Source organism: Lepidochelys kempii, chromosome 25 (genome assembly GCF_965140285.1).
Source record: "Lepidochelys kempii isolate rLepKem1 chromosome 25, rLepKem1.hap1, whole genome shotgun sequence".
NCBI classification, from domain to species: domain Eukaryota; kingdom Metazoa; phylum Chordata; order Testudines; family Cheloniidae; genus Lepidochelys; species Lepidochelys kempii.
This window is the reverse complement of record NC_136404.1, coordinates 15,584,412-15,608,812: the sequence shown is the minus strand read 5'-3', so window position 1 is coordinate 15,608,812 and position 24,401 is coordinate 15,584,412. Positions and strand designations below refer to the sequence as shown.

The 24,401-nt window shown below is 55.9% G+C and overlaps 1 protein-coding gene across 2 annotated transcripts in view; it reads right to left on the bottom strand.

The window, feature by feature from the left end:
* APC2 (APC regulator of Wnt signaling pathway 2) overlaps window positions 1–23,151 on the bottom strand; it is a 46,714-nt gene extending 23,563 nt beyond the window's left edge. For both annotated transcript variants that reach the window (XM_073323878.2, XM_073323879.2), the window contains exons 1-4: window positions 23,021–23,151; window positions 2,816–2,974; window positions 1,854–1,944; window positions 56–233 (exon numbers count right to left, since the gene is read on the bottom strand). In XM_073323878.2, coding sequence (XP_073179979.2) covers window positions 56–233; window positions 1,854–1,944; window positions 2,816–2,974; window positions 23,021–23,074 — 482 coding nt within the window. In that variant the 5' untranslated portion in view covers window positions 23,075–23,151. The remainder of the gene's footprint in view (window positions 1–55; window positions 234–1,853; window positions 1,945–2,815; window positions 2,975–23,020) is intronic.
* Window positions 23,152–24,401: the final 1,250 nt, after the last annotated feature.

Genomic DNA, 24,401 nt, shown 5'->3' with positions numbered 1-24,401 from the left:
GACAGACGGAGGTATATGGGTATACGGAGACAGGCAGGCGGGTGTGTAAGTTTACCTCTCTCTGTCCAGCTCCTCCAGCAGCCTGATGGTGGCCCGACTCAGCTCCCCCATGCTGTCCTTCTTCTGGGGAGCAGCTGAGTGCAGGGGGCTGCTCTCGGGGCAGGCGAGCTCAGGCACCAGGGCGGGAGGCTGGAACTTCAGGTTGTAGAGGCTGGTGATGTCCATCTGCAGAGCTGGGGAGGCAGCAAGAACCTTGTGTGGACGGTGGTCAGAGAAACAGCGGGACTGAGCCTTGCCAGAGGCCCCCAGGTCTTGACCCGGCCCTGGATCGCTGCTCCCCGAGAGGACGGTTGTAGCATTGCAAGGCACCCTCAAAACAACCTCTGCCAGCATCCAGCAGCCGGCCAGGCCAGCCTCAGGAGAGGGTGGGGAACCCAGGCTACGCTGTCCCAGCCAGCAGCCACTTCAAGCTGCATCCTCAGCTCCATCAGAAGCCCCAGGGCCTGGTGACAGCTCACACAGTCTCTGCCCCTCCTTTCCCCCTGGGGTGAATCCCACACACCGGGTCATAGGTGGGGCAGTGAATCGAGCCCCTGGTTGTTACATGGTTCCATACCCAGCTTATCGCACAGTCTGGTCCCGGCCACACCAGCAAACTCAGCATGGTGGGAGTGGGGAGCGCTAGCTTATTATAATATGCTGCCCCGATACGCCACATGCATTTCCCAGCAAAGTGAAGGCTGCTCATGGATCAGATGGACGTGGGCAGAGTTAAGGGGAGTTAAGTGGGCCAGCACCTCTTCATGCTCTGCTCACGCTGGGAGGGGAACCGCACAGCTGTGTCTGAACAGGATTCTGGCTGGCTCTGCCAGGGACTCCCTTGGCACTGGGGATGGGGGAGGAACAGAGCTGGATTAAGGGGCCCCTGAGGTGCCAGGCTTGGGGGGTGCCGGACTCAGGGGGTGCTGTTTTTGTTGTTAGGATCTGTAAATCTGTAATTATTCATGCTATCAGACAAATTTATCGTCTTATAAGACAGGGATGAATCACGCATGTAAATCGTGCATCAAAGTCGCGAAATGGGCTGCAAATGCAATAAGAAAGAAGGTATTCAAATGGAGGCGGGGTCCGCCGAAGGCGGGGTTCGCCATTTGGTCTAGGGCCAGTCCTGGGGGCAGTTCCTCAGATAGTGCAAAGCAGAGTAGCTCCATTGAAGCAAATGAAACTGCTCATGTGTTTCAAGCACACAGGTAGGTGTTTGCAGGATCAGGGCCGACAGGTGCATCGAAGGAGCCAATGGATCATTGGCCCTAAATTCCTATTATTAAATGAGCAGTCTAGGGTTAGAAATCCTTTCTCCCTCCCACCCTTTCAGCATGCGACTTCCATGTGTGTAAAGTTAAATAGAGCCTGATGCATAGTAAGGATCACGACCTTCTCCAAGGTCACACAGGGAGTCAGTGGAAGAGCTGGGAAAAGAACCCAGATCTCCCGAGTCCCAACCCAGCAGCCCATCCGCTAGACCCTACTCCCCTCCCAGTGGTAGCAACAGAATCCAGGACTGATAACCCCCAGGACCCTGCTCTAACCACTAAGCACAACTCCCCCATCTGCGCTGGGACTAGAACCCCGGAGTCCTGGCCCCAGTCCTCTCCGCCATGCAGAACACTGGCCTTTTTGTTTCTTGGATCAAGGACAATTTACTTTCCATGTTGCCTCCAGCCCCCAGGTTCTGGGCTTCTTGCTGCATCACCCCACCGGCCACCATAAGCTCTGCAGGACTCCCCTTGTGCAGAACAGAACCCCACCTGCCCTCACCTCACTGGACGGGTCACTTCTTTGGGCTCACTCACCTTTCAGCTGGTCCAGGACCTCCGTCTGCCCGGAGGACACCATGACCCGGGCCTCTTGCTCCAGTTTGCCCTGAAGGTGCTTCAGGACTTCCTAACAAACAGGGAACACAGTGTGAATGAGTCAAGCCAGCCAGGCCCCTGCAGAGAAGCCAAGATGCAGATGGGCCACAGAGATGGGGCTCCCCTCTCACTCCCAAGGGGGATCCCCGCAGGGCAGGCTGGCTGCGCTCCTGGGGGGACTGTCAACAGCAGGGATCAAACCCCCGCCTGCACTAGCCATGGCCGGCGCAGGCCCACCGGCTGCTACGCCTGGACTAGGCACCAGCAGTGAGGAACACACCACCACAAGCGTGTGGGTTACACGTACGGGCCCAGGGGATGGGCCAAGAACATCCATTTCCAGGGCTCCTAGCTCAGCCCCTTTCACCAGCTCTTCCCAGCAGCAGGGGAACGAGAGGCAAAGTCAACATCTCAGCTGGTATCACTCCAGCCAGGCCAGCGGAGGGGGGGGACACAACGGGGGGGATCGCGAATGCGCTCAGCTCCTACTGCTCTCCCTATGCTCTGACTGAAGCACAAGCTGCCGGGGGGGGAGTGGGAGAACATTAAATACATGCCCCAATGAGCTCTAGTACAGAGAGGACCTGATTAACCCTTTTGGGGGGAGGGGGGAGAAGGGAAAAAGAGTCTTAGCTCCAGGTGGGGAAACTGAGGCATGGAAAGGCCAAATTCACTGCCTAGCCAGGGTGTAAATCCGAGCAGAACGTGACCAAAAGCAGAGCAGGGGGTCAGAACACTGGACTTCCCAGCTTCCTGCCTTGCGCTCCGCCCACTAGGCCTCCCTCCCTCTCCAGGAAACCCAGATGAAAACTCGCCACCCCACCCTGCTGCAGGGCGTTGGGTGATTTGCTCAGCAAGGGCCGGGAGAGAGGGCTGGGCCCTGGGGCCGGCAGCGCCTTCACCTTCATGTCCGAGGTCTCATTCTCTAGCTTGGAGAGGTGGCTGGAGTTGTCCTCCAGCTCCCTGCGCAGATGGGTGTTCTCCTTCTTCAGCGCCTCCACTTGCCGCACCAGCTGGTCATAGGATGCTATGGAGCCAGACATCTTCAGCTCCTCCAGCGCCTGGGGAAAGAGAGAGTCGTGGGTGCGCCGTCCCCGGCAGGGACCCCCTGCGCCCTGGAGTGCCCTGTTAGTAGGTGTGTTCTAGCAGTATCCAGCTTGAGCCCCATTCAGCAGAAGCACCGGAGGCTTGTGCACGGGGGGCGGGGGGGTTTGCAGGTCCTGATTCAGTGCTGGCTAACGGGAGAAATCCATTGCAGATGGGCAGGGGCTCAGATCCTAGGTAAGGGGGGGCCAGAGAAGTACCATAGCAAGAAATGGGGGCCCCAGGGTGCTGTCCGGAGAGCCAGTCCCTGACCCGGTCTAAGACAGACCAAGGCAGGGTTAATAGTCCTACCTGTCAATTGGGGACCTCAGGCCCAAAGAGAGTCAGCGACTTGTCCGAGGTCACCCAGGGAGTCGGCCGCAGGGCTGAGAACTGGCCCCAGACCTGCAGCCCAGGCCGGTGTGCTCAGTGCCACAGGCGGAGGGGAACAGGGGTGGGGGGTGATGTGCCCAGGGTCACCCTGCCAGCCAGGAGCAGAGCTGGAAACGGCAGCACCCGACCCACTGAGCCACGCTGCCCTTAGGACCTGCCCAGTGAGCTCACGTTACCCTGCATCCTTCTAGGGACCATGTCTTCTCTCACTCCTATCTCACCAGCCGACCTTCTCCCCATCTGCTGCAGCTCTCTGCCCATCTCCCCCACCAGTATCTCTGTCCATGCGCCCGCAGCCTGCCCGCCCGTCCACTTTGTTCTCCGCAGCATTTGCTGGACGAAGCTCCTGGGCAAGGATCCTGCCGGGGGGTGACGGAGCTGCCGGGGCTCAGAGAGCAGCAGGCCCCAGCCGAGGGGATCCTCAGATCAGGTCATGGCTCCTTTGGGTCTCTCCTGCCTTTCCCCCTGGAAGGACACGCTCGGCTCCCGGGATTCCCCTTGGCCTCGGACAGTGCACCTGCTGCAGTGACCAGCACCCACTCCCCGCACCCCACACCCACCCGCTCAACCAGAAACACCCGCCCTGGCTGGAGGCTCCAACGGGGGACACTCAGTGTGGTTGGGTGGGAGCAGGGCGGCTGGATCCCAAGGGCTTCCCTTTGATGGGATGAAAACTTTCCAGCACCTCCTAGTGGCTGACTGAAAAACAGCACAGGCCCCAGAGGGGCTCCTAGAATCTCCTGGCCGCATATAGATGATCAAATCCAAGAGTTTGCAGCTGCAAGGAGGGTTAAGGGGGACGGGACTTGGACACTGCAGCTGGAAAGGGCCGGTTGGGTGTAAACCCACGCACCCAATTCGATTCTATTTCCTCAGGGTGCTTCACACCTCTGATCCCGCAGCGCGGCTCCCTTTGAAGTCAGGGGGAGCTCTGCATGGGGAGGTGCTTGTAGGACTCGGCCCTCCAGGCGGTGCTCACGTTGGGATTGAGGGTCAGTAGCATTGTGGGGGATGAGGGGGCAAAGCCCAGGGCTGAGATAGTAGAGAGGCTGTGGGTCAGGTGGGACTGAGGGACATTGACAGAGCTGTGGAGAGCCCAGGGCTGGGATAGCAGAGGGCTGTGGGTCAGGACTGAGGGGTGCCAGCAGTGGTTGGAGAGGGGAGCCCAGGGCTGGGATAGCAGAGGGCTGTGGGTCAGGACTGAGGGGTGCCAGCAGTGGTTGGAGAGGGGAGCCCAGGGCTGGGATAGCAGAGGGCTGTGGGTCAGGACTGAGGGGCACCAGCAGAGCTTGGGGTGGGGAGCCCAGGGCCGGGATAGCAGGGGGCTGGCAGACAGGCCGCAGGGGCGAGGACAGAGGGGTATGGAAACAGCTCTCACAGCAGCTGGCTTCGCAGGCCTAGCCTGTGCTGTTATTCCCATGCGCCCTCTCTGCTCTGCAGGGCCCCTCTCGCTCTTCCCTCCCCGTCTCCCGGCACGGGATGTGGCAGCTCAGAGCTCGGCAGCAGAGGCCCCCGTCCCACATCACCAACCTGCCGCTGCCCTGGCAGACATTCCCGGGCCTGTCGGGACTGGTGGGGCAGCCGGCGTGGCTCTCACCCCAGATAAAGGAGCTCCCAAAACCGCGCCAGCGTGGGGGAGCTAATCCCACCCTGGATTACAACATTAGCGCCATAAAGAAGCATTTGCAAGGCAGCATTAGCCCAGCCAGTTTCCCTTATTAGGGAGGGGATTTGCTATTAGCTGAGCTGAGCACACTCAAAAAGCTAATGCAAGGAGACGCAGGTTTGCAGGAGTCAGCTGGCCCTGCAATGTGCCAGGCAATCGTCCTGTTCCCAGGCAGTGCTGCGCTGGCAAAGCCTGGCACGTGGCACCCAAGGGGGAGGAGCTGGCAGCGTGACCCCGAGCTGGAAAACCGGGGAGGGGCACCAGTGCCAATCACTTGCTGTATGATGCATTAGCCAGGCGCTCGCACTGGCTTCGTGATGCCCAAAGCAGGGGCTGGGCATCTCCTGGCATCGCCTCTTTGGGGGGTGGTTTGCACAGCACCGCAGGGCTGCTCTGTGAGGGTAAAGGGGCCTTTAGACATGGCAGCGGCACCAGCCCAACCCCGCAGCCAACACAGTTGCCGTCTGGCAGGGGAAGGCTCAGGAAAAACCCTGGAGTACCCAGGAGTAACAGTCCAACCCTGCAGCGGGTTCAGCCTGTGGCCTCGGGGCCATTTCTGAACCACACCCTGGTGTTTATTTCCTCTCCCCCACACCCCAGTTGCTACACACAGCAAAAAGACACCCCCAGATCGCCCCGCCCAGATTGGGGGCGGGGGAGGGATAGCTCAGTGGTTTGAGCATTGGCCTGCTAAACCCAGGGTTGTGAGGGGGCCATTTAGGGATCTGGGGCAAAAATTGGGGATTGGTCCTGCTTTGAGCAGGGGGTTGGACTAGATGACCTCCTGAGGTCCCTTCCAACCCTGATTTTCTGTGAGATGCCCCGACTAGGTTCACAAAGAACAGCCAACCCCAGCCAGAGAGAGAACGGCACACCCAGGGGAACTCAAAGGGTTAAATCCGAGCTGGCAATTCATCAGCCAGGCCCAGCCACCTGCCCTCCAAGTGACAGGCCCTTACAACCCCTGGCCCTGCTGACTCCTAAGCGTCCCCCATCCCCCTCCTTCCTTCACCCTTGATCACCCTGCACAAGCCCCCCAGAGGTGCTATCTCTCCCCCACCTCCTCCCCTAGCCTTCCCCTTTGTCCGTCTGTCTTCTCCTGGGTCTCTCTCCCTCTCACTCCTTTCGCTTTCTTTTCCTTTGGAAGGGAACAACAAAGGATCCTTTTCCCCCAGCCCATCTTGCTGAGCCCCCTCTGTTTCATCAGAGACCCCCCTCACTGCAGGCCGCACTGGAGCAGACCAATGGTCCGGCTGGCCCAGTCTCCAGTCTTCTGACAGCGGCCGGGGCCAGGTGCTTTGGAGGAAATGACCAGAATAGGGCAATTATCCCCCCCGTCATCCAGTCCCAGCTTCCTGCAGTCCCCTGCACCCTCCCTCCTCTGCTCCCCCATATCCCACCCCCCAGCTACCCCCCCTCCCCTCTAACCTCCAGCTCTCAGGGCTGCCCCCACCTCCTTCTCCTGGCCCGCTGGCTCCGTGTTCCAGGCCAGGGCGTCCTGGACGGCCTCTCTTTCCACTCGTTACCCCGAGGGCCTGCCCGGCAGGCTGGGGGGCGTCCGATGTCCTGGTGAACGCTGCATGTTCGGCCCCATCCCAGGTGCCGCATCGACATTCGTTCACCGGGGGTGGCTTCCGTGTTCAGCTAATTTCCTAGCAGCCCCCCCCGCCCGCCCCGGCATCGCCACAATCTGACCGGAGTCGGCGGCTGGGCTTTGTTTACCACGCGCGAGCGCCGTGCGTGCTCATTCCTTCACACGCTGCCCGGGGGCTAGGAAAGCAGCCCCCCTCCCTCCCCAACTGGAGCATGGGTTAAAATTCTCTCACAGGATATTTTTTGCTGCTGCCTTTGAGGGTGCAACCCTCTCCCTCTGCCTGGGGTTCGGTGGTGCCCCGGGGGAAGGCTGGAGCCCTCAGCGGGGAGGAGTTGCAGGTGAGGTACCCCCACTCCAGTCCAATGGGCCTCAATCCTAACCCCAGGGGGCCCCGACAGGGCCCAAGGGGAAGTTTGGGTTCCTGCTGCCCCATTCAGCCCTTTGGCCCTCTGCTGAGGGGGCCACCAAAGGGGACCCTTAGGGCCAGGTTTTCAAAAAAGCTCAGCAGTTAGCAGCTCCCACTGAGAACAATGGGGTACCCCCTCCCCCACTGAGAACAATAGGGAATCTCTCCCCTCCCCCACCAAGAACAATGGGGCATCCCTCCCTCCCCTCCTGAGACCAATGCGGTATCCCCCCTCCCCCACTGAGAACAATAGGGCATTCCCTTCCCTCACTGAGAATAAGGGCATCCCTCCCTCCCACACTGAGAACAATGGGCCATCTCTCCCCTCCCCCACCGAGAACAATGGGCATCCCCCTCCCGCACTGAGGGAAATCTGGCCCTTATTGATAATGGCACTACTGGGTCTTTGTGATGTATCCGTTGGAAACTCAACCGAGATCAGGACTCATTCACCCCGGTGCCACCAATGAGCCACCAGATGGTTCTCGCACAGCCTAGATTGGAACCAGAATCACAGATGTGAGCAGCCGGGAGCTGCTCTGGTACCCCCGAACTGAACGGAACAAAAATGGAACCCTAAAATACAACACACACACACATCGACACCCACACTCACTCTCTCTTCGATCGGGGACCGACTACGGCAAGGTGTTGCTGTCCAATGTGCCAGTCAAACCAAGAGCTGAGCGAATGTTTCTTTCAGTCATAATTTATTATGATTAATTATTTATCCTGTGGTAGCAGCCAGGAGCCCCAGCCACGGCTCGGACTGTGCTGCGCTAGGCGCTGTACAAAGGCAAAACAAAAAGACAGTCCCTGCCCCCAAGAGCTCACCATCGCCCCAGCTGCATTCCTGTGTCACCTGCCCCCGAGGCGCTCAGGGCACTTTGCACAGGTCAGTAAGCCGCTAGGAGGTAGGAAGATACTGTCTCTCTATGACAAGGGAGTAAATGGAGTCACCGAGGGGTTAATAGACTGATTTTCAGCAGGGGTGCTGAATACTCACCACTCCAACTCCCATCAATGGGAACAGGGGGTGCTCAGCACCCCTTAAAACTCAGATCCCAGGGCTAGAATTTTCAGAGGGGCTCAGCACCCCCCAGACAGGGCCACACTTTCCCAAGAGCGCTGCACTTTGGGTGCTGAGCCCTTGGAAATCCAGCCTCAGTGTCTCAAGTTGGGCACCAAAACCCAGTGGCCCCTTTAAAGGACATCAGCATGAACTACCCTAGGCCAGCTGTCTGTTCCCTGCTATAGATTTAAACCCACGCTGGCCCCAACAGAGTCGCTCTGGATTTACATCCGTGTAAGTGGGATCAGAACCCGGCCCTTTGCGATTACCTTTGCACAAGCGCCGGGAAAGGCAGAGCCGTCATGCATGTGTGGAACGGACAGAAGGGTCGCACCCCGGGGTCTCAGATAACGGGGACAAAGGCATCACCCGGTTGCCCAGGGTGATCAGATCTTACGAGTGGACAGAGGAATAACTAATAATCATGCTGGTTGCTCAGGACTCTGTCTCTGTATTTCCCCGGGGGATGGTTACCGTGGTAGCTGTGATGGTTTCACACGGCCTCCCTGGCTCTTGCGAGAGACTTTTATGTGGGTGCAGGACCCAGTGGTTCCCAGTGCGAACGGGGAGACAGTGGGTCCTTTATTGTCCTCCATGTGAACTGCAGGGTGACCCAGTCTCCTTGCATCAGGATGGGAGCTGTACGGGTCGGGCTTTGAGCTGCCCCCCGAGCTCGCGACGTTTGCTTGCAGCCCCTTGGCTTCGGCGCTGGGTACCCTGGGAGAGCTCGCACAAGGCCAGCGTGAGAGCAAGAAGGACAACAGCAGCTTCCCCATTCCTCGCTCGGCGCCCGCTAAATGTCTACGCTTGCCAGAGGGCTGGTGAGTGGGCAGCAGCTCACGTGCGTCTGTGTCCCAGCGTGTCAGCACGCGTGTGTCTCCGCACACGCGTGTGCGCGCTAGCCCACGCCTCACAGAGCACGGGCGCCTTTCAGGATGCGGGCGCGAGCCGCCCCATCTCACGGCGGGCGTGCCTTCCGGAGTCTCTCTCGGGGTGTGATCGTGGCTCAGGGCAGCAGCGGGCAGGGGTGCCCACCGCTCTGACTGTGCAGGGGTGCCTCCGCGTGGGCGTGCACATGGCTCGGGGTGCCAGCGGGCACCCTGGAGGGAGACAGCGCGTGGGCTGCCGGTGTGGAGTGCGAGCGCGTGCCCGGGGACAAGGAGGTAACAGCCACTCCCCAGGCTCCTGGCACTTCACTGAGCGAGGGTACTCTGAGGACGTGAGGAACCAGCCCTGCCCTATGCCTTGGGGCAGCGGGAAGGGGCCAGGATTTAACTAGATTGAGGGGAAGTTTCGTTATCTGCCACAGCAGGATTAACAGCCATGCTCGCAACACCCTGTCCCACGGAGTGGCACCAGTACACAGTGAAATGGGGTAACGCAACCACCCTCCTTTGTAAAGCACCTTGAGATCTGCTGCTGAGAAGCTCCAGATAAGCTCTAGAGAGGGGTATTCGAGAGAGCCAAGCAGTAACACCAGCAGCTGCAGAAAGCCCCCTGGTAGTGGGGCCAAGGCAGAAGCCAAGTACCCCTCCCGACGGACGCCCTTGTGTCTGACCCCCCAGGGGCTGATCCAGGGACCTAAAAGCACAAGCTTCAGCTTGAGCTCAAGAACGAACCCTCCTCGGTGGGCCTGTAACAGACTCACGCACTCTGTGGATGGGACACTGTCACCTACTCATCAGCAAACTGCGCAAGGTCTCACCCACCTGAGATTTCAGGAGGGATGGGGCTAGTCTGGGTCTGAGCAGGGGGCTTCCTCTTCTCACCAGTTAGTGGATGCAAGACCGTCCCACCTGGAGTCACCCAGGTGGTCAGTCATTTAATCCTTAGGACCAGAGCTGGTGGGGAAATTCACTGGTTTTCCCCTGCAAAAAAATACTTCCACAAAACTCAGATATCCTGGTTTCTTTTCTGTCTGTCTCCACGTTTCAAGGCCAAAAACATTCAAGGAAAACAGGCTTTTTTCACAAAATCTCTGCTCCGTCAAAATACCCTTTCCTGTTTTAAAGCCCTTTCAGTGGAAAAATCCCAAACTTGCTTGACTTAGGACCCAAGGGTTTCAAACTGCTCTGCAGACATCAATGAGTTAAACCTCACAACAGTCCTGCGGGGAAAGGTTATCATTCCCATGTGACAGAGGGGGAAACCGAGGCACAGATCAGGCTCCAAGGCAGGAGTCCTATGCTTCAATCACTTCCCCACTCTCTCCTCACCACAACCCAGGGGTCCTGGCTCCCAGACTCCTTTGCACTAACCACCAGACTTTTCTCCCTCTCCAAGCCAGAAGAGAACCAAGGAGTCCTGACTCCCAGCCCTCCCTCGCTCCCCACCTCCCAGAGCTGGGCCAAAGCACCCAATGTCCTGTCCTCGACTCCTGTGCCTTAAACATCTTCCCTACTGCCCCCAGCAGGGCAACAGTTTCTGGTCCTCCCCAGTCTGATTGCACTTTGGGCCTCCCTTTTCCTCTTCCCAATGTCCTTCCCGAGCCAGCCAACCGGCTCCCCTCCACCAGCTCTGCCAAGACCCTGCGCAGGCCCCACTCGGCAGAGATAATGGGCCAAGGGTTCCTTTAAACCAGAGCCAAGCCGATTTCCCACTAAATAAATAAAGAAGAGACAAGCCCCAATGGGAGACAAAAGGCTCCGCGGCTCTTTGAAGCCTCATGAATCTTGCGTCGTGGGCGATTCCCAGGCGATGCTGAATAAATCATGGCAATCAGGAAAAGCCAAGGAGATGCTGCCAACGGGGCCAGCCAATCACAGCCGGGCCAAGGCTCTCTGGTTGCTACGGTGACAGCCAATAGCATCCCAGCAGCCGGAATATAAAGGCAAAGAGGCTTTCAATTTCTTTTCCTGGGCTCTCGACCATGCCATCAAATATAGATGCAAGCGTGCTTGTTAATTCCAGCTCCATCCTGGGTTTCTGGGCCCAGCTCAAGACATCAACAGTCTGTGGTGAAATAAAAAGCGAGGGTCGGCGTTGTGAAAAGCAGAAGGCTGGTGCCGATCAGCCAGCGTCTTCCCTTGCAACGGGACAAGCTCCCCAAAACCTTCAGGGACTGGGGCAGTTTTTATCAAAGTCTTTACTCAGGTTGCAAGCTCTTCGGGGCAGTGTCTCTCACTGCGCATACATACAGCTCCCAGCACAATGGCCTTCTGATGCCTGACAGGCTCTGGGCGCATCCGTAATGCACATAATAGAAGGATGTGAGCATATAAAACTCCACCTATTAGTAGAACCAAGAATGCTGATCTAGAGCCCAGTTTAACTCTTTGGGGCAGAGACTGTGTCTTTGTTCTGTATTTATACAGGGCCAAGCGCAGAGGCCCAGTGCTGATGCCTCACTTTACACACACAAGCTTCAGAGCAGGATCTAGCCAAGTGGTCATCAGGTTGACATAAAGCAGATGGGTCTGAGTAAAAACCACTTCAGCCTATTTCCTAGTTCCACCGATAATACCTGCCTATTACATAGCGCTTCCAGTCATTAGATCTCACAGCACCTTACAAAGGAGGGTGGTATCATTAGCATCACCTTAGAGATGGGGAAACTGAGGCACAGAGAGGGGAAGTGATTCACCAGTGGCAACACTGAGACTAAAACTAAGGTCTCCTGACTGTCAGGCTGTACCCTCTAGACCTCCAGCTAATGGGGTTTGATTGCCAGATGCAGACAGGGCTGCAAGCGGGTTGCTAAGAAACCCAATCAGGAAATCATAAAGACGTTTACATTAAAGGAAAATTGGGGAGGTTGAGGACATTTCCCCTCCTTGACACAGGGACCCTTTGTCTGAGTGATGCGCTCAGAGCACCCGTGGGCATTAGAAACCAACAACAAATAATAGAAAGCAGTGGAATTTCCACCACAGAGTAAATCCAATCCCCGTCTCTGACTGCACCCGGGCAAGTGGCAGAGGATCCCCGCGGGACAGCCCTCTGTAATATCACAGCATCACAATGGGTTTGTTTGCCTCCGAGGAAGGATTTAATAGGAAAGCAATAGCACCCCCTGCCCCCACCCACACCTTGCACGCACCCTTTGCCCATGGCACACAAAGCCCCCTCCAGCCAGCCTTTCCATCAGCTGCTTTAATCAGCATTTGTCTTTCTGCTCCAGCGGGCAAATGAATTATTTAGGTGCCCCAGGTTCCCGGCTGTGAAGGGGAATGGGGTGTGGCTGCTGGCAGTATTTCCCCAGCCTCGGCTCCTCCATCCCCCACAAACTCCATCCCTGGGAATGCTACTATGCCTGGGGGAGGAATTCCTATAGGACACCCTCTAATCCCCACTCTCTCCCACAGTCTAGTATCTCCTTCCCCACCCCTCCTCCACTTTTCCTCTTGTGCTCTGTCTTTTTCTCCTTCCACCTTTCATTCCCTTCCTTGCTCCTTGTTCCCCTGACTTTCTGCATGCCCTCACTCCTGTTTCCAATTATCCAGCCCTTCATCAGATCAAATGAGTTGACCCCCCCTCCCCCCCCGGCATCTGTTTAAACAGCTCTCATCTCCAGATCACATATTGTTCATCGAACATCTAAGCCCAGCTCCCTTGCTGGAGTGAATGGTCATTGCTTCCCTGAAATCAATGCAGACATGACAATTTACCCCTGCTGACCACCTGACCTCTTGGGCCCAATTCCTCATAGCCCCAACCTGGCCCAGCCATTTACACCAATCAAAAAGAGCATAACACACAATCAGATCAGACCTACATCCATTCTGCACTGGTGCTCGTGAGCACACAAGGAGACCTGTGCCTATCAGCTCCTTGCTCCCGCAACTCCTTCAACTGGCAGACGCCTACGCCCCAGAGAGAGAAGCAGCTCAAAGAATGAGAAACATCGACTCTAGAGTTGGTGTAGATTGTTTCCCTTAAACCGAATGCTTTTAAAAATCATTCCCTCATTAACCTTCATACCAACCCCAGCCCAGCCGCAAAGGGGCAATGCTCACACAGATGGAGAATGCAAATTAACCCTGGCTGCTGGGCACATGCTCCATTCCCAGAGGTAGAAGGTAGAAGCCAGGGTCAGAGTCCAGCTGGGGCATGCTCAGGTTCTTATGAAATAGGAGCTGCATTGGAGTTTCCTGGGGCTGAGGTGGGTGTTGAGATATTTACCAGGGATCCTGAGGACCTCCCAAGCTTTGAGGGCATTTTCCGATCTTTCCTTTGCTGTGCTTGCCTTTCGCGCAGCCGGGGAGATGGCCCAGCGCATGCTGACGTCAATGTGGAAACTTGCGGTTGACATCAATAGAAGTGGGATTGACTCTTCTTTTGCGGGGGCGTAGGCAACTTGGTTTTAAATCGGGGCTAGCGGAGGGACCGAGTTACAAATGAATATCACTTGAATGAATCGTTTTGTTCCGTGGCAAAATTTGCCCACTTCAAATCAAGTGAGATGGATGAGCTTCTGTTCCGCACTCAGCATTTCCTTTGTGCATGAATGCAGTCCCAGAAGAATGCACTCCCTAAGGCCCATGCAGACTGAGGGCTGGGTTTTCCATAGCGGGCATCACCCCGCTGGGGTTCTGTGTTCGGACTTCCTGGGCTTCTCTGAACATCTGGCCCTTCGTGGAGCCATACACTTGTAGGGACCGACATGACCATCTAGTCCAACCTCCGACGCCAGATGGGCCAGAGTACCCCACCCACCAATTTCTGGGTCGACCCCACAGCATCTGTTGGATCTGCAGCACCTCTTTTAGGAAGATGTCCACTTGCGATTGAAGGACTTGAAGTGATGGAGACGCCACAAGACCACTAGGTCAGTTGTTGCCGGAGTTAAAAACGAGTCCCTTATTCCTAATCTGAACTTGTCTAACTTCTGCTTCTGACCATTAGATGCTTGTTCCTGCTAGATAAAGAGCCCGGTACTAGGGAAATCTCTTCACCATGCAGGGACTTGTAAACCATGATCAGATAGGTCACAGTCGTAACGCTCCTTTGGATAAAGCAGATAGAAAGCGTTTTTCACGCCAAGGCATTCTAACCATGTCAGGGAAGAAATATATTGACTCCTTTTTAATTAGCTTCGATTCCCATCCTAGCATCTTTCTGTCCTTGGCCTCAGATGCTACTGATGGCAGAAGCAGGGCTCCTCCAGTCACAGCCGAACATCTTATTCACTTTATTTTGCAACATCAGTTTCTTTAATGAAAACAATCCAAAGTATTCGCTCCCCCACCCTCTCACTAGACACACACAGATTGTAAGGCCAGAAGGAAGTATTAATCTGACCTTGTTGCATAGCAGAGGCCGGGGTGAATAATGAAATATCCGCAAGATAAAGAGGGAAAATGAAAACCTGTCCGGTTTTCTTAAACCATTACATTCAATTTGGTGCCACAAATTTCACTTTTCCCCCCTACTAAATATTTGAAGAGTCATTATCTTTGGCCCCCTTGTTATTCACCTCTCTGAAGGCTCTTGTTCCCAAAGGAAGGCTGGTCTAATGAGTAGGATACTGGACAGGTGACTAAGAAGATCTAGGTTCTATTCCTTGGCCTGCCTGTTACCTTGGGCAAATCACAGCTGCCTTGCACCTCAGTTTCCCCATCAGTAAAATAAGGGTAATATTTCTTCCTGACCTCACAGGTTAGAGAAGAACTGTACCTCGGGAAGAGGCATGTTGCCTGGGTCACTGTCTCTCTTCCTACCCATTGTCTGTCACACCTATTGAGCTCATCGGCTCTTTGGGGCAGGCCTAGCCCCTCCCTGGGTGCTGGTGTGGCACCGAGCCCCGCAGCTGGAGCTCCGAGCTACAACGCAGATAACAATCATCTGCAGTTTGCTGGCATGCACACCCCCACTTTACCTTGCTGCGCTCCAGGCCGAGTCCAAGCACTGTGTCATGTTATTCACGCCGTGCTGTAACCGCTTGGCGACTCTGTAGCGCTTCCCAGCCGTAGATCTCCAAGCGCTTTACAAAGGCAAGTCAATGTCACATCCCCATTCTACAGAGGGGAAAACCGAGGCATGGACAAGTTCTCTCCACTGGGGGCGGAAAAGGCATAACGTGCTTGATGTACAGCCAACAGCCCCATCAGCCTCCTCTTAGGTCTCCCCGTCTGCAATGGGCGTTTTGGTCTGGGGGAACCTGAGCGAGTCATAGATTTTTATGGCCAGAAGAGACCATTGGAGCACCAGTCACCCCTTTATTGAGCCCAGTAACGTATGTTTGGCTAGAGCAGGTGTCCCAGACAGGCACCTTTCCAGAGAAGCTCTAACATTCGCTTCAGCAACGCAGGGCTCTTCTCTGGACCGGAAAGTGCGTTCTGAGTGTCGGAGCTCACTTCTTCTCAATGCAGCCGGCACGCACGTGCGCGCTCTCTCGCTCACTCAGACACACACAGTGACAGGCTGAGCCGCAGGACAAGCAATCTGAGGCCTGTGTTATTTTAAGTTCTCATCATTATAAATTAATGTCATGTTCTCCCACGAGGGGGATTTAATTCTTAGCAGCTAGGTAATTCTTCACACCTTCCAAAGGCAAATCAACGCAGCACAAACCCAGAGGAACGAGTGACCCTATGCTCGTTATTAGATCCCCGGCCCCAACCTGAGTCTTTCTGCTCCGGTGCCATATCTGGGCGCCAGTTGTTGTCCCCATTTTATAGCTTGGGGAAACTGAGGTAGTACTGGACTTGCTCAAGGCCACTCAGAGTCAGTGGAAGAGCCGGGATTAGAACTCAGAGCTCCTGTGCTCACAGCACCAGCTGCTCTGAATGTTCCCCCCACCTTTTTGGATCCCTCCCCATGGGCAGCCACCATCTTTCTGACTACAGGCTGGAAGCCAAGGATGGGGGAAAGGCCTTGGGGTGAGTCATTCAAGCTATAATAAAAAATACTGGATAGTAGAAGCAGTAGAAGTCTAACCCCCCCCACCCCACCCCATGCACAGGGGTAACTGCGGGGTTTATGCTGCTGTATGGAGACTCCCATTAGACCGTAGCACAGGCCAATAGATAGCAGCAGCACTTGGCTGGGACTCAGGAGACCTGGGTTCTAGTCCCAACTCTGCCACTGACCTGCTGTGGGACTTTGGAAAAGTTGTTCCCCCGTGTGTACCTCAGTTTCTCCCCCCCACCCCACTCTTTCCTATTTAGATTGGAAGCTCTTTGGGGCAGGGGCTCTCTCACTGTGTGTATGTGCAGCACCTTGCACAATAGAGTCCTGATCTCACTTGGGACACTCAGTGATTCAGATGCCCATAGTAACTCCTTGTGCCCAGCCCCCATGTAGGGTTCAGCACCATGGACAGAACTTAGGGTCTCTTCTGGCCTAGCCACATCTCTGGAAGAGGCCAGTGGCTGACATTAAAGTGACATAGCTGGAGGTAGAGAGTGGCCCTGTGGACACGCACACACAATTAGTAGATAATTAGCACATGCAGACTGACCAAGCAAGACTGAGAACATGTAACAGGGAGCAATGTGGGGCTCGTTATTTCACTATAAGGCAGGTGGCACTTTGTGTAGAGGACTGATGTGCACCTGGCCCAAGTTGCTAATAGTCAAGGGCCTGTGGCAAGGCCAGTGGAATCTAGCGACCAGAGCAGAAGACTGGGAATCAGGACTCCTGGGTTCTATTCCCAGCTCTGGGAAGGGGAGGGTGGTGTAATATTCAGGACATCTGGGTTCTGGTCCCAGCTCTGCCATTGACTCACTGTGTGGCTATGAGCAATGTCTTTTCCCTGCTCCAGGCCTCAGTTTACTGATCTGAGGTTCTCTGACGGTATCTCTGTACTGATCTGTACAGGTTCTCAGGGAAGCGACGGTGCTTCATTATCTGACATTGGCCAAGCCTTTGACATAGAGGTCATGAGCCAGGCACCCGGCGGCGCAGATCACCCCCGAGGATCTGGCTCAGTACCATTATACACTCCAGAGTGTTTTGATAGTTTTGGGAAAATATCAGCCAGGAAATCAATTAAGAGACACGGCTCCTGCCCCCTGCAAAGCCCTTATGTAACTTGGCGGCAAGCTCCCAATGCGGCTCCCGGCTCTCACTGCCAATCTAAGCCACTATCCCAGTCACTAGCCCTCATCAGGCATCAGCTGCTGGCCTCTGTCCCAGCAGAACCCCAAGACTTTGCCAGCAGGGGGAAGAAACTCCACTCTCCCCCAGCCTTACGGCTGATCAATGCACACAAAAAAAGCCTTTGATTTCCAGGGCCAGATCCCCATCTGGTGCAGCACCGTAACTCCACTGAACTCATTAAAGGTGACGATTTACACACACTGAGGACCTGGCCCCTGTTCTAAGTCTGGCACAAACCTGCCCCTCTGAAGTGTCTCATTGCACCCAGCAACACAGAAAGGGATGGAGCTTTAGCCCGCTGCACAGCAAGGTCTAGCCGAGGGCACCCCCTCTCGTGACAGCCCTCTCGACAGTGACCAGCGGAGCTAGGCCATCTGGACCTGCCAAGATGGCAGAGATCCATGTGCCATCTCCGCGGGCGAAGAGGAATTTCATTCGCCCTTTGCCCCCTGGGACTATCAGTGCTCCCCATATACTCTGGTTCCCTTCCCCAGACCTGGAGAAGAGCTCTGGGAAGCTCGAAAGCATCTCCCTTCCTGCAACAGAAGCTGGTCCAATAAGATGTATCCCCCCCCCCCAACCTTGTCTCTGTTTCAGCCTGGGACCAACACTGCAAACGCTCCTGTGTTCATTTCCAGGAAGTCTAATTCCCTGCAGCCCTGCAAGAACCCAAGCAACGGTATCCATGGATACTCCTGATGAGGGGGGAAATCTACTGGTCCTGACATTCGGGAGCCTTCCTCTTCGCCGTGGAGATCTGCTGGGGACACAACACGTCACCTCGGCCTGCGGCTCTCACGAGGCAACGGCCAATTTTAGTCGATGCAGCGCAAGGAGGGGACGCGGGGGAGATGGGGGAAACAATAGCATTGTGTTGATTGGCTCCTCCATGTGCTAGAATTAAAATCACTGCCAGGGACTAGATCTATTCTGCACCATCCCCAGGCTCAGGAGTCTTCGCTACCAGCCCAGATGTTGCGGGGAGATTTCTAGGGTGGAAAGTCAAACCAGCTTCCCCTTGCTTAGCCAGGAGCTGGCTTTGTACCCAGAGGGGGTTAGAGGTAGGTGGGAGAGAGCCGGGCATTCATGGGCGGGGGTAGGGGGGTGCGAGGTGCTTCTGCTGTCACCTGGTCCTTCTAGGGTGTAGGTCAGCAAGGGGAAAGTAGGCGACTGGGTGTAAAGCATCTGCCTCCATCTCCTGTTGCTACAACCTTGGCCAATAACAGGAGCTTCTTCCCTAACACTCCTGGCCTTGTGTCCCACCCACAGATGCCTTTGGGAATGGGGTGCAGAGAGCTGGGTGGGGGGAACACGAAAGGGAGAGGGAAACACACAGCGAGGTTACAAAGGGGTGTTGCGGGAGGGGGCTGCATCTGCTGTTGCCTGGCTTCAAATTAGTGCAGGTCAAAACTCAGACTCAGACCCAGACCCCACTCTCACCCCCAGGGGCGCCCTCCAGCTCAGGAAGGCCAGCAAGGGGGGGCTGCGTGGGTGGGGACAGAGGCACCGGGGGCTGCCAGTCACACACAGCAACTGCAGAGAGCAGAGGACAGCCCCGCTGGAAGAAAAGCAAGCACGTCCATCACAACAGACACCTCCTCTGCACGGCAGCCCCCTCCCCGGCAGGTCCCAGGGGGCATTAAACAAACACCATGTTGTTACCAGCTTCCACTAATTGAAACCGGAGTCAAGGCTGGTTCCAGGCGAAGGGGGACCCAGCTGGGGGAGCAAGGGCGGGGGGGAGAAACCCAATAACCAGCAGCACAAACAGCCCCAAGGGAGGGTTTGCCAGAGAGCTAGCCCCACCCGCCTCTGAACATATCCCAGGCTGTACTGCAGGGACGATTACAAACCGGAGGCAGCTCAATGCATCCACTCCCCCACACCAATAAAGCCAACGCAAGCCTCTCAGGAAGCAAGGGGGCGTCAAGTGGGCACAGAGGGGAACAGAGAACCCCACACCAACCAGGCCTGGTGGTCCGGGTTCTCTCCAGCAGCCTCTGTGCACAGCCCAGTCTCCAAGGCACAACTGATGGGCTCATAAGAAAAGATGGAGAAAGCCGGAATGAAATAACGAGGCCACATCTCACAGAGCGAGATCCTGCACAGATGGCCCGGCTGCAGCACCTCCCCGCCTGGGCACGGCCTGACAACCCGCCACGATCCCGGGGATCCGTATTCATTTCTTATCTGTTTTTGCTCTGAAATAAACAAAGTGTCCCGGGCTCAGGACCTGCCTTGGGATTTTTATACTTCCACAAATCACCAGGAACCAGGATAGATCCTTCCTCTTGGCACACACCCCTGGGCAGATTTGCGTCTGCCAGCCCCTGCTCTGGGGGCCGGGAGACCTAGTGGGAATGATTAAAGGGAGGAGAGATAGGAGAGGAAGTAGGAAAGTGAAGGGAGGCAGCAGGCCAGATCCTGATCTCAGGGACACTTGGGTGAATCTGGAGTCGCTCCACTTAACTCAATGGATTTAGGGCTAGATCCTGATCTCAGTGGCACCCAGAGTCACTCCCCTGACTTCAGGATGTGGCCCTCATGCCCAGTGAGGCTGGTGCAAATTCAGAGCCAGTCCCCTGACAACTCTGATGAAGCTACTCCAGATTTGCACTGGCATCCCCGAGATCAGGATCCAGCCCCCAAGAGGAGATTCAAATTCTGCTTTCTGTTACCCCCACAAGTCCACAGGAATGGAAGGCAGAACTGGCCCCAGTATGGGTTGTATACACAAGAGAGCAGAGGTGCTAGAAATGGAAAGACCTATGTGATTTAGGATCTCCATTGGAGGCCTCCCCTCTCACTGCCTCAGTTTCCCCTCCCAGCCTTTATCTATCTGGTCTCTTAATTGCAAACTCCCTGTGACAGGGACTGTCTCCCACTGGGGCCATGCAGGGCCCGGCACAGTGGAGCCTCTAAGCAATAATACAGCATGTTTCACAGCGCCCCGTCCAGCCTGGATTTAATGGCCACCCAGGGGAGACTCTTCCACTGTCTCCAAGATCTCACTGCCAGGATAAGAGTCCAAGCCCCCCTGTTGACACTCCCATGCTGCCCGAGTTCTGTCAGATCTCCCCTTCGCCGTCCCTGCCCCTCCCTCCTGCCAGCACCTGCAGGCGCAGCGATGGGATGCGGTGGGCACCTGGGAGGCAGCAAAGCTCGATTCCCAGGGAACTAGGACGGGTCCCAGACCATTTCAGGGCAGAGCAACATACCACCTGCAGTCACACCAGCAGGGCTGGCCTTTGATTAGGACGCTGGGACGACCCCGGCCAGGCTATTGCGTTTCTGCCTGTTTTCAAGCCTCCCCTGACTAAGGTCTCCAGGCCCCTGGCTTCGGGTGGAGCTCCTCGCAGCAAACACGGGGTGGGGACAGGCTGTGAACTGAAGAACAGCAGAGATGTGGAGAGGGTACAACCCCAGAGCGGAGAGGGGCAAGAGACAACAGTGGCCAGGCAGCAGAGGGGAAAATAACGGGGGGGAAGAGGACTGGCTGTCTCCTATGCCCTGGGATCCCACCTCCTAACCACACCTGCCCCAGCCCCGGTAAGTGTCACCCAGAATTAGAGGGTCCATTAGCACAGGAGCATCAATTCACCCTGAAAAGGGAGGCAGAGCCCTCCGCCTGCATGGCCACGCTACGGTCAGGTGACCTGATTTTACAGGGACAGTCCCAATATTTGGGATTTTTCTTATATAGGCTCCTAACACCCCCCACTCTCTGTCCCAATTTTTCACACTTGCTGTCTGGTCAGGTCACTGCGGAGAGAGCCGGCCACAAGAATACAATGCAAGAAGCTGTTTAAAATCATCTGTCACTGTCCCTCAATCCTGACCTGCAGCCCCCACTGCTATCTCAGTCCTGGGTTCCCCCCAGCCCCCAACCCCCAGCTCTTCTGGTGCCCCTCAATCCTGACTCACAGCCCCCCTGCTACTCCAAACCCAGGGCCTCCCCTGCCATTCCCAACACCCAGCTCCGCTGAAGACCCTCAGTCCTGCCCTGCACTCCCCTCGGCAGCTCCAGCCCTGGGTCCCCCCCCCCGCAGCAAGACATCAGTGCCTTGGAAAAGCTATTTCGCAATGAAATTCAGGCCGGTCTCTACAGGGCTGTCAGACACTCAGCATTCCCGAACGAAGCCAGACACCAAGCCCCGGTTTAATGTTCTGCCCCTCCCAATTATGCCCCAGGAGTACAGAATTCAGCAGTACAATTCGAGACGCCAGCCCCTGCCCCCCTCCTATGAAAACACCCTCCGGATCCAGGAGAGACATACAAGGCCCAACCGTCAGGCCTCCGAATTTCAAAGCAATGCTGCCAGCAGGCTTCTAGGGGCGCTGCACGGCCAGGGGGGCTGTTTGATGTGTCATCGCAAAAGACGGAGGCCCAGACTGCTCACGGTCACTAAGATATCCCCTGGCATTTTCCCCACGAGACAGGAACCCCAGCGTCCTAGCTAGATCCCAGCATGGGGCGATGGGGGGGGTTATGTGCTCCCTGAAATTCCCTGCATCGAAGAGACGTGTTGGGCCATGTGTCTAGTGCAGCACAGCTGCTGAGCTCCACCCCAGAGACAGCTGCTGCTCAGGGAGTGCGCGCAGGGGCGGTCTGGGATGCTGCTGGATGAAAGGCAATATGATATCAGGCCAAATTCCTTCCTGGTGTAACTCCACTGGAGTCGGTGGAGTTAAACCCAGGATGGAGCTGGCCCATCATTGTGACTGATGGCTAGGCTGTGAGGGTAAGAGGATGATCAGCCAGAACAACAGACCCTGCATTGATCCAGCTGTACCCCGCACCCACCACCGGGTCACCTCCCCGTCCCCCAGCACAACAGAGGTTCCAGGGCCCTGCCTGGCTGGGCAACAAACACCGCCCCCCCCAACATCCCTGCAATCCCCCTGCCATGGAATCGGTGAGCTGCCAGGAACCCAGCAGCAGCCCGCCATGCCCACTGGCTCCCAGCCGCACTGTAACCCTTTGTGGGAAGCCCAGCCACCCAGAGTCCATAGCTGCGTAGAGGAATCCGAGGTACAGAGCCCTCCGTGCAGAGATGGGGATGGAGAATCAGCCCAGTGCATCACCGTATAGACACAGCGGCATGGAGAGGTGGGCAAAAAAAGACAAACAGAGCCGCTGTCGTGGATCTCTCGGTCTCTCTCCGGGTAGAACCTGCCCTACCAAGCAGCACGCGCAAAGCCCTGGCTGCTTGGCCCACAGCTAGCCCTGCTCGGTCTGTTATGCAATTAACGCCTCTAGAAAATGCACACACACCTTGCCATTGTGCCGAAGCCATCGGCAGCCAGGCAGGGCCAAGGCTCTGCCTCCCACTGCAGGGAGCTTTGTTTCCGTTCTCCAACTCAAAGGGTCCCCATTCTGGGCTCCCCACTGAACCTGCTAGATCTGATTTGTCATCACAGCTCCACATCGGACTCAAACCGAGCCAGGACACACATTCTGCGGCCACGTCCCCTCCAGTCCAGGCACCTCCCTGTGCCATGGGGCTAGACATGGAGGAGATGATGATGTCGACCGTGCCCCAATCTCCCTCCAAATAAAACAGCGCGTGGATCAAAAGCCCCACCGCGATCGCTCCATGCGGAGACCACAGTCCCCAAACATGCCCCCCACCCTCTATGTCTCCTGCACCAACCCCCCCAAGATCCCCTGCAGCTTCAGGGAGGCTGCTGCTGACCCTGCTTAATATGCAACTCAGGATGGCAGCCGGAATATACAGCTACCAGCGGGGGGGGGGGAAGAGGGGGAATATCATTCCTTTTCTCCCCCGACCCTCGTCAGCTGGCTTTGCCAGTCGATTGCACCTGAAATATCCATCGCCTTTTGCTTTACCTCGTCTCCAAAGAAGGTCGAATGCAGAAAGGACAGGAACCAAAGCAGTCCCATGTAGCCCGCATCCTGCAGCTGTATCTGTCTCTCTCTGTCTCCTCCTAAAGGGCTGGGTCCTTGGCGTGGAATTTTTTACAAGTGTGTGGGGCTCCCAGCCCTAGGTGGCAGCAGATCCCATTTGGCTCCAGCTATTAGATCTAATGCAACAGCAATGAAAGAGGAAAATTCAAGGGTGCAAGGCAAGCTGCAAAGGAGCGTGAGCCTTGGAAAAATATGGGGGTGGGGTAGGAGCAGGGTGGTGAATACACAAGACCTGAAGAGACAGCCAGGGAGACGCCGACGGTGCCAGAAGCATCAGGGGGACGGCAGGTCGCATCTGAAACCATCAGATGAAAATACACAAATCTCCTCTCAGACTAAGCGAGGCCAGTGATCAACTGTTCTCCACAGCCCCCGGCTGCAGGCCGAGAAGAAATCTGCTAAGTTTGCGGCAAGGGAGATTTAGGTTGGATATTAGGAAAAACTTTCTGACTATGACGCTAGTTACACTCCGGAAAAGGCTGCCACGGGAGTTTTTGAGAACAGGCTGGAGTGGACAGCCACTGCTCGGGGACAGTCTAGGTTTACTTCATACCGCTTCAGCGCAGGGGTTTGGACCTCTTGAGGCCTCATCCAGCCCGATGTTCCTATTATTCTATTCCGTAAACGGACAAAAAAAAAGTTTCCAGAACCCCCCCGAGATTGTTAGAACCAAGAGAACTTTAACAATCAAATCTGTTGCTTTACCATTTATTTCAGTTTAAGTAACAATTCAAAAGCTGCCGAGCCACGGCTGGAGGTGCCGTGACACACCATTCACGCCACCGTGCTGTGTCAGCTGCATTACTACAATCGCTTCAACGGGAGCTCAGCTGGCCACTTGCAGAAACTCCTTCCTGACCCTTATTATCCGAGAAGCAAACCCTCCACCGTTTCCAAACCCCATCCCCATCAGACACTTGTCTTCTCAGATTCTCCGTTAGGTAGGGTGAACAGACGTCCCGTTTTTCAGCCCTCCTGCAGGTGTCCCAACTTTTTCTTAAAAATGGGCAAATTGTCCCATATTTTCTGTCTCCCCCATTTCTTTTTAACAGGGGCTCTGTTCACTTGATGTTAATTTGAACGTTTGTACTGTATAGTTCTGACTGATTGCTGTTGAACTTGCTCGAATAAGAGTAATTTAACCAGGGGGTCCCGTATTCAGCAGAGGGAAATATGGTCACCCTGCCTTTAGGCCCTGATCTTGTAATCCTTCAGCATCTGCAGGATCGAACTCTTACTATTGAATTTCACCCTCCGGGGGGGAGGGGGACATAGAGCCTGGCCCCATTGAAGTCAGTGGGGG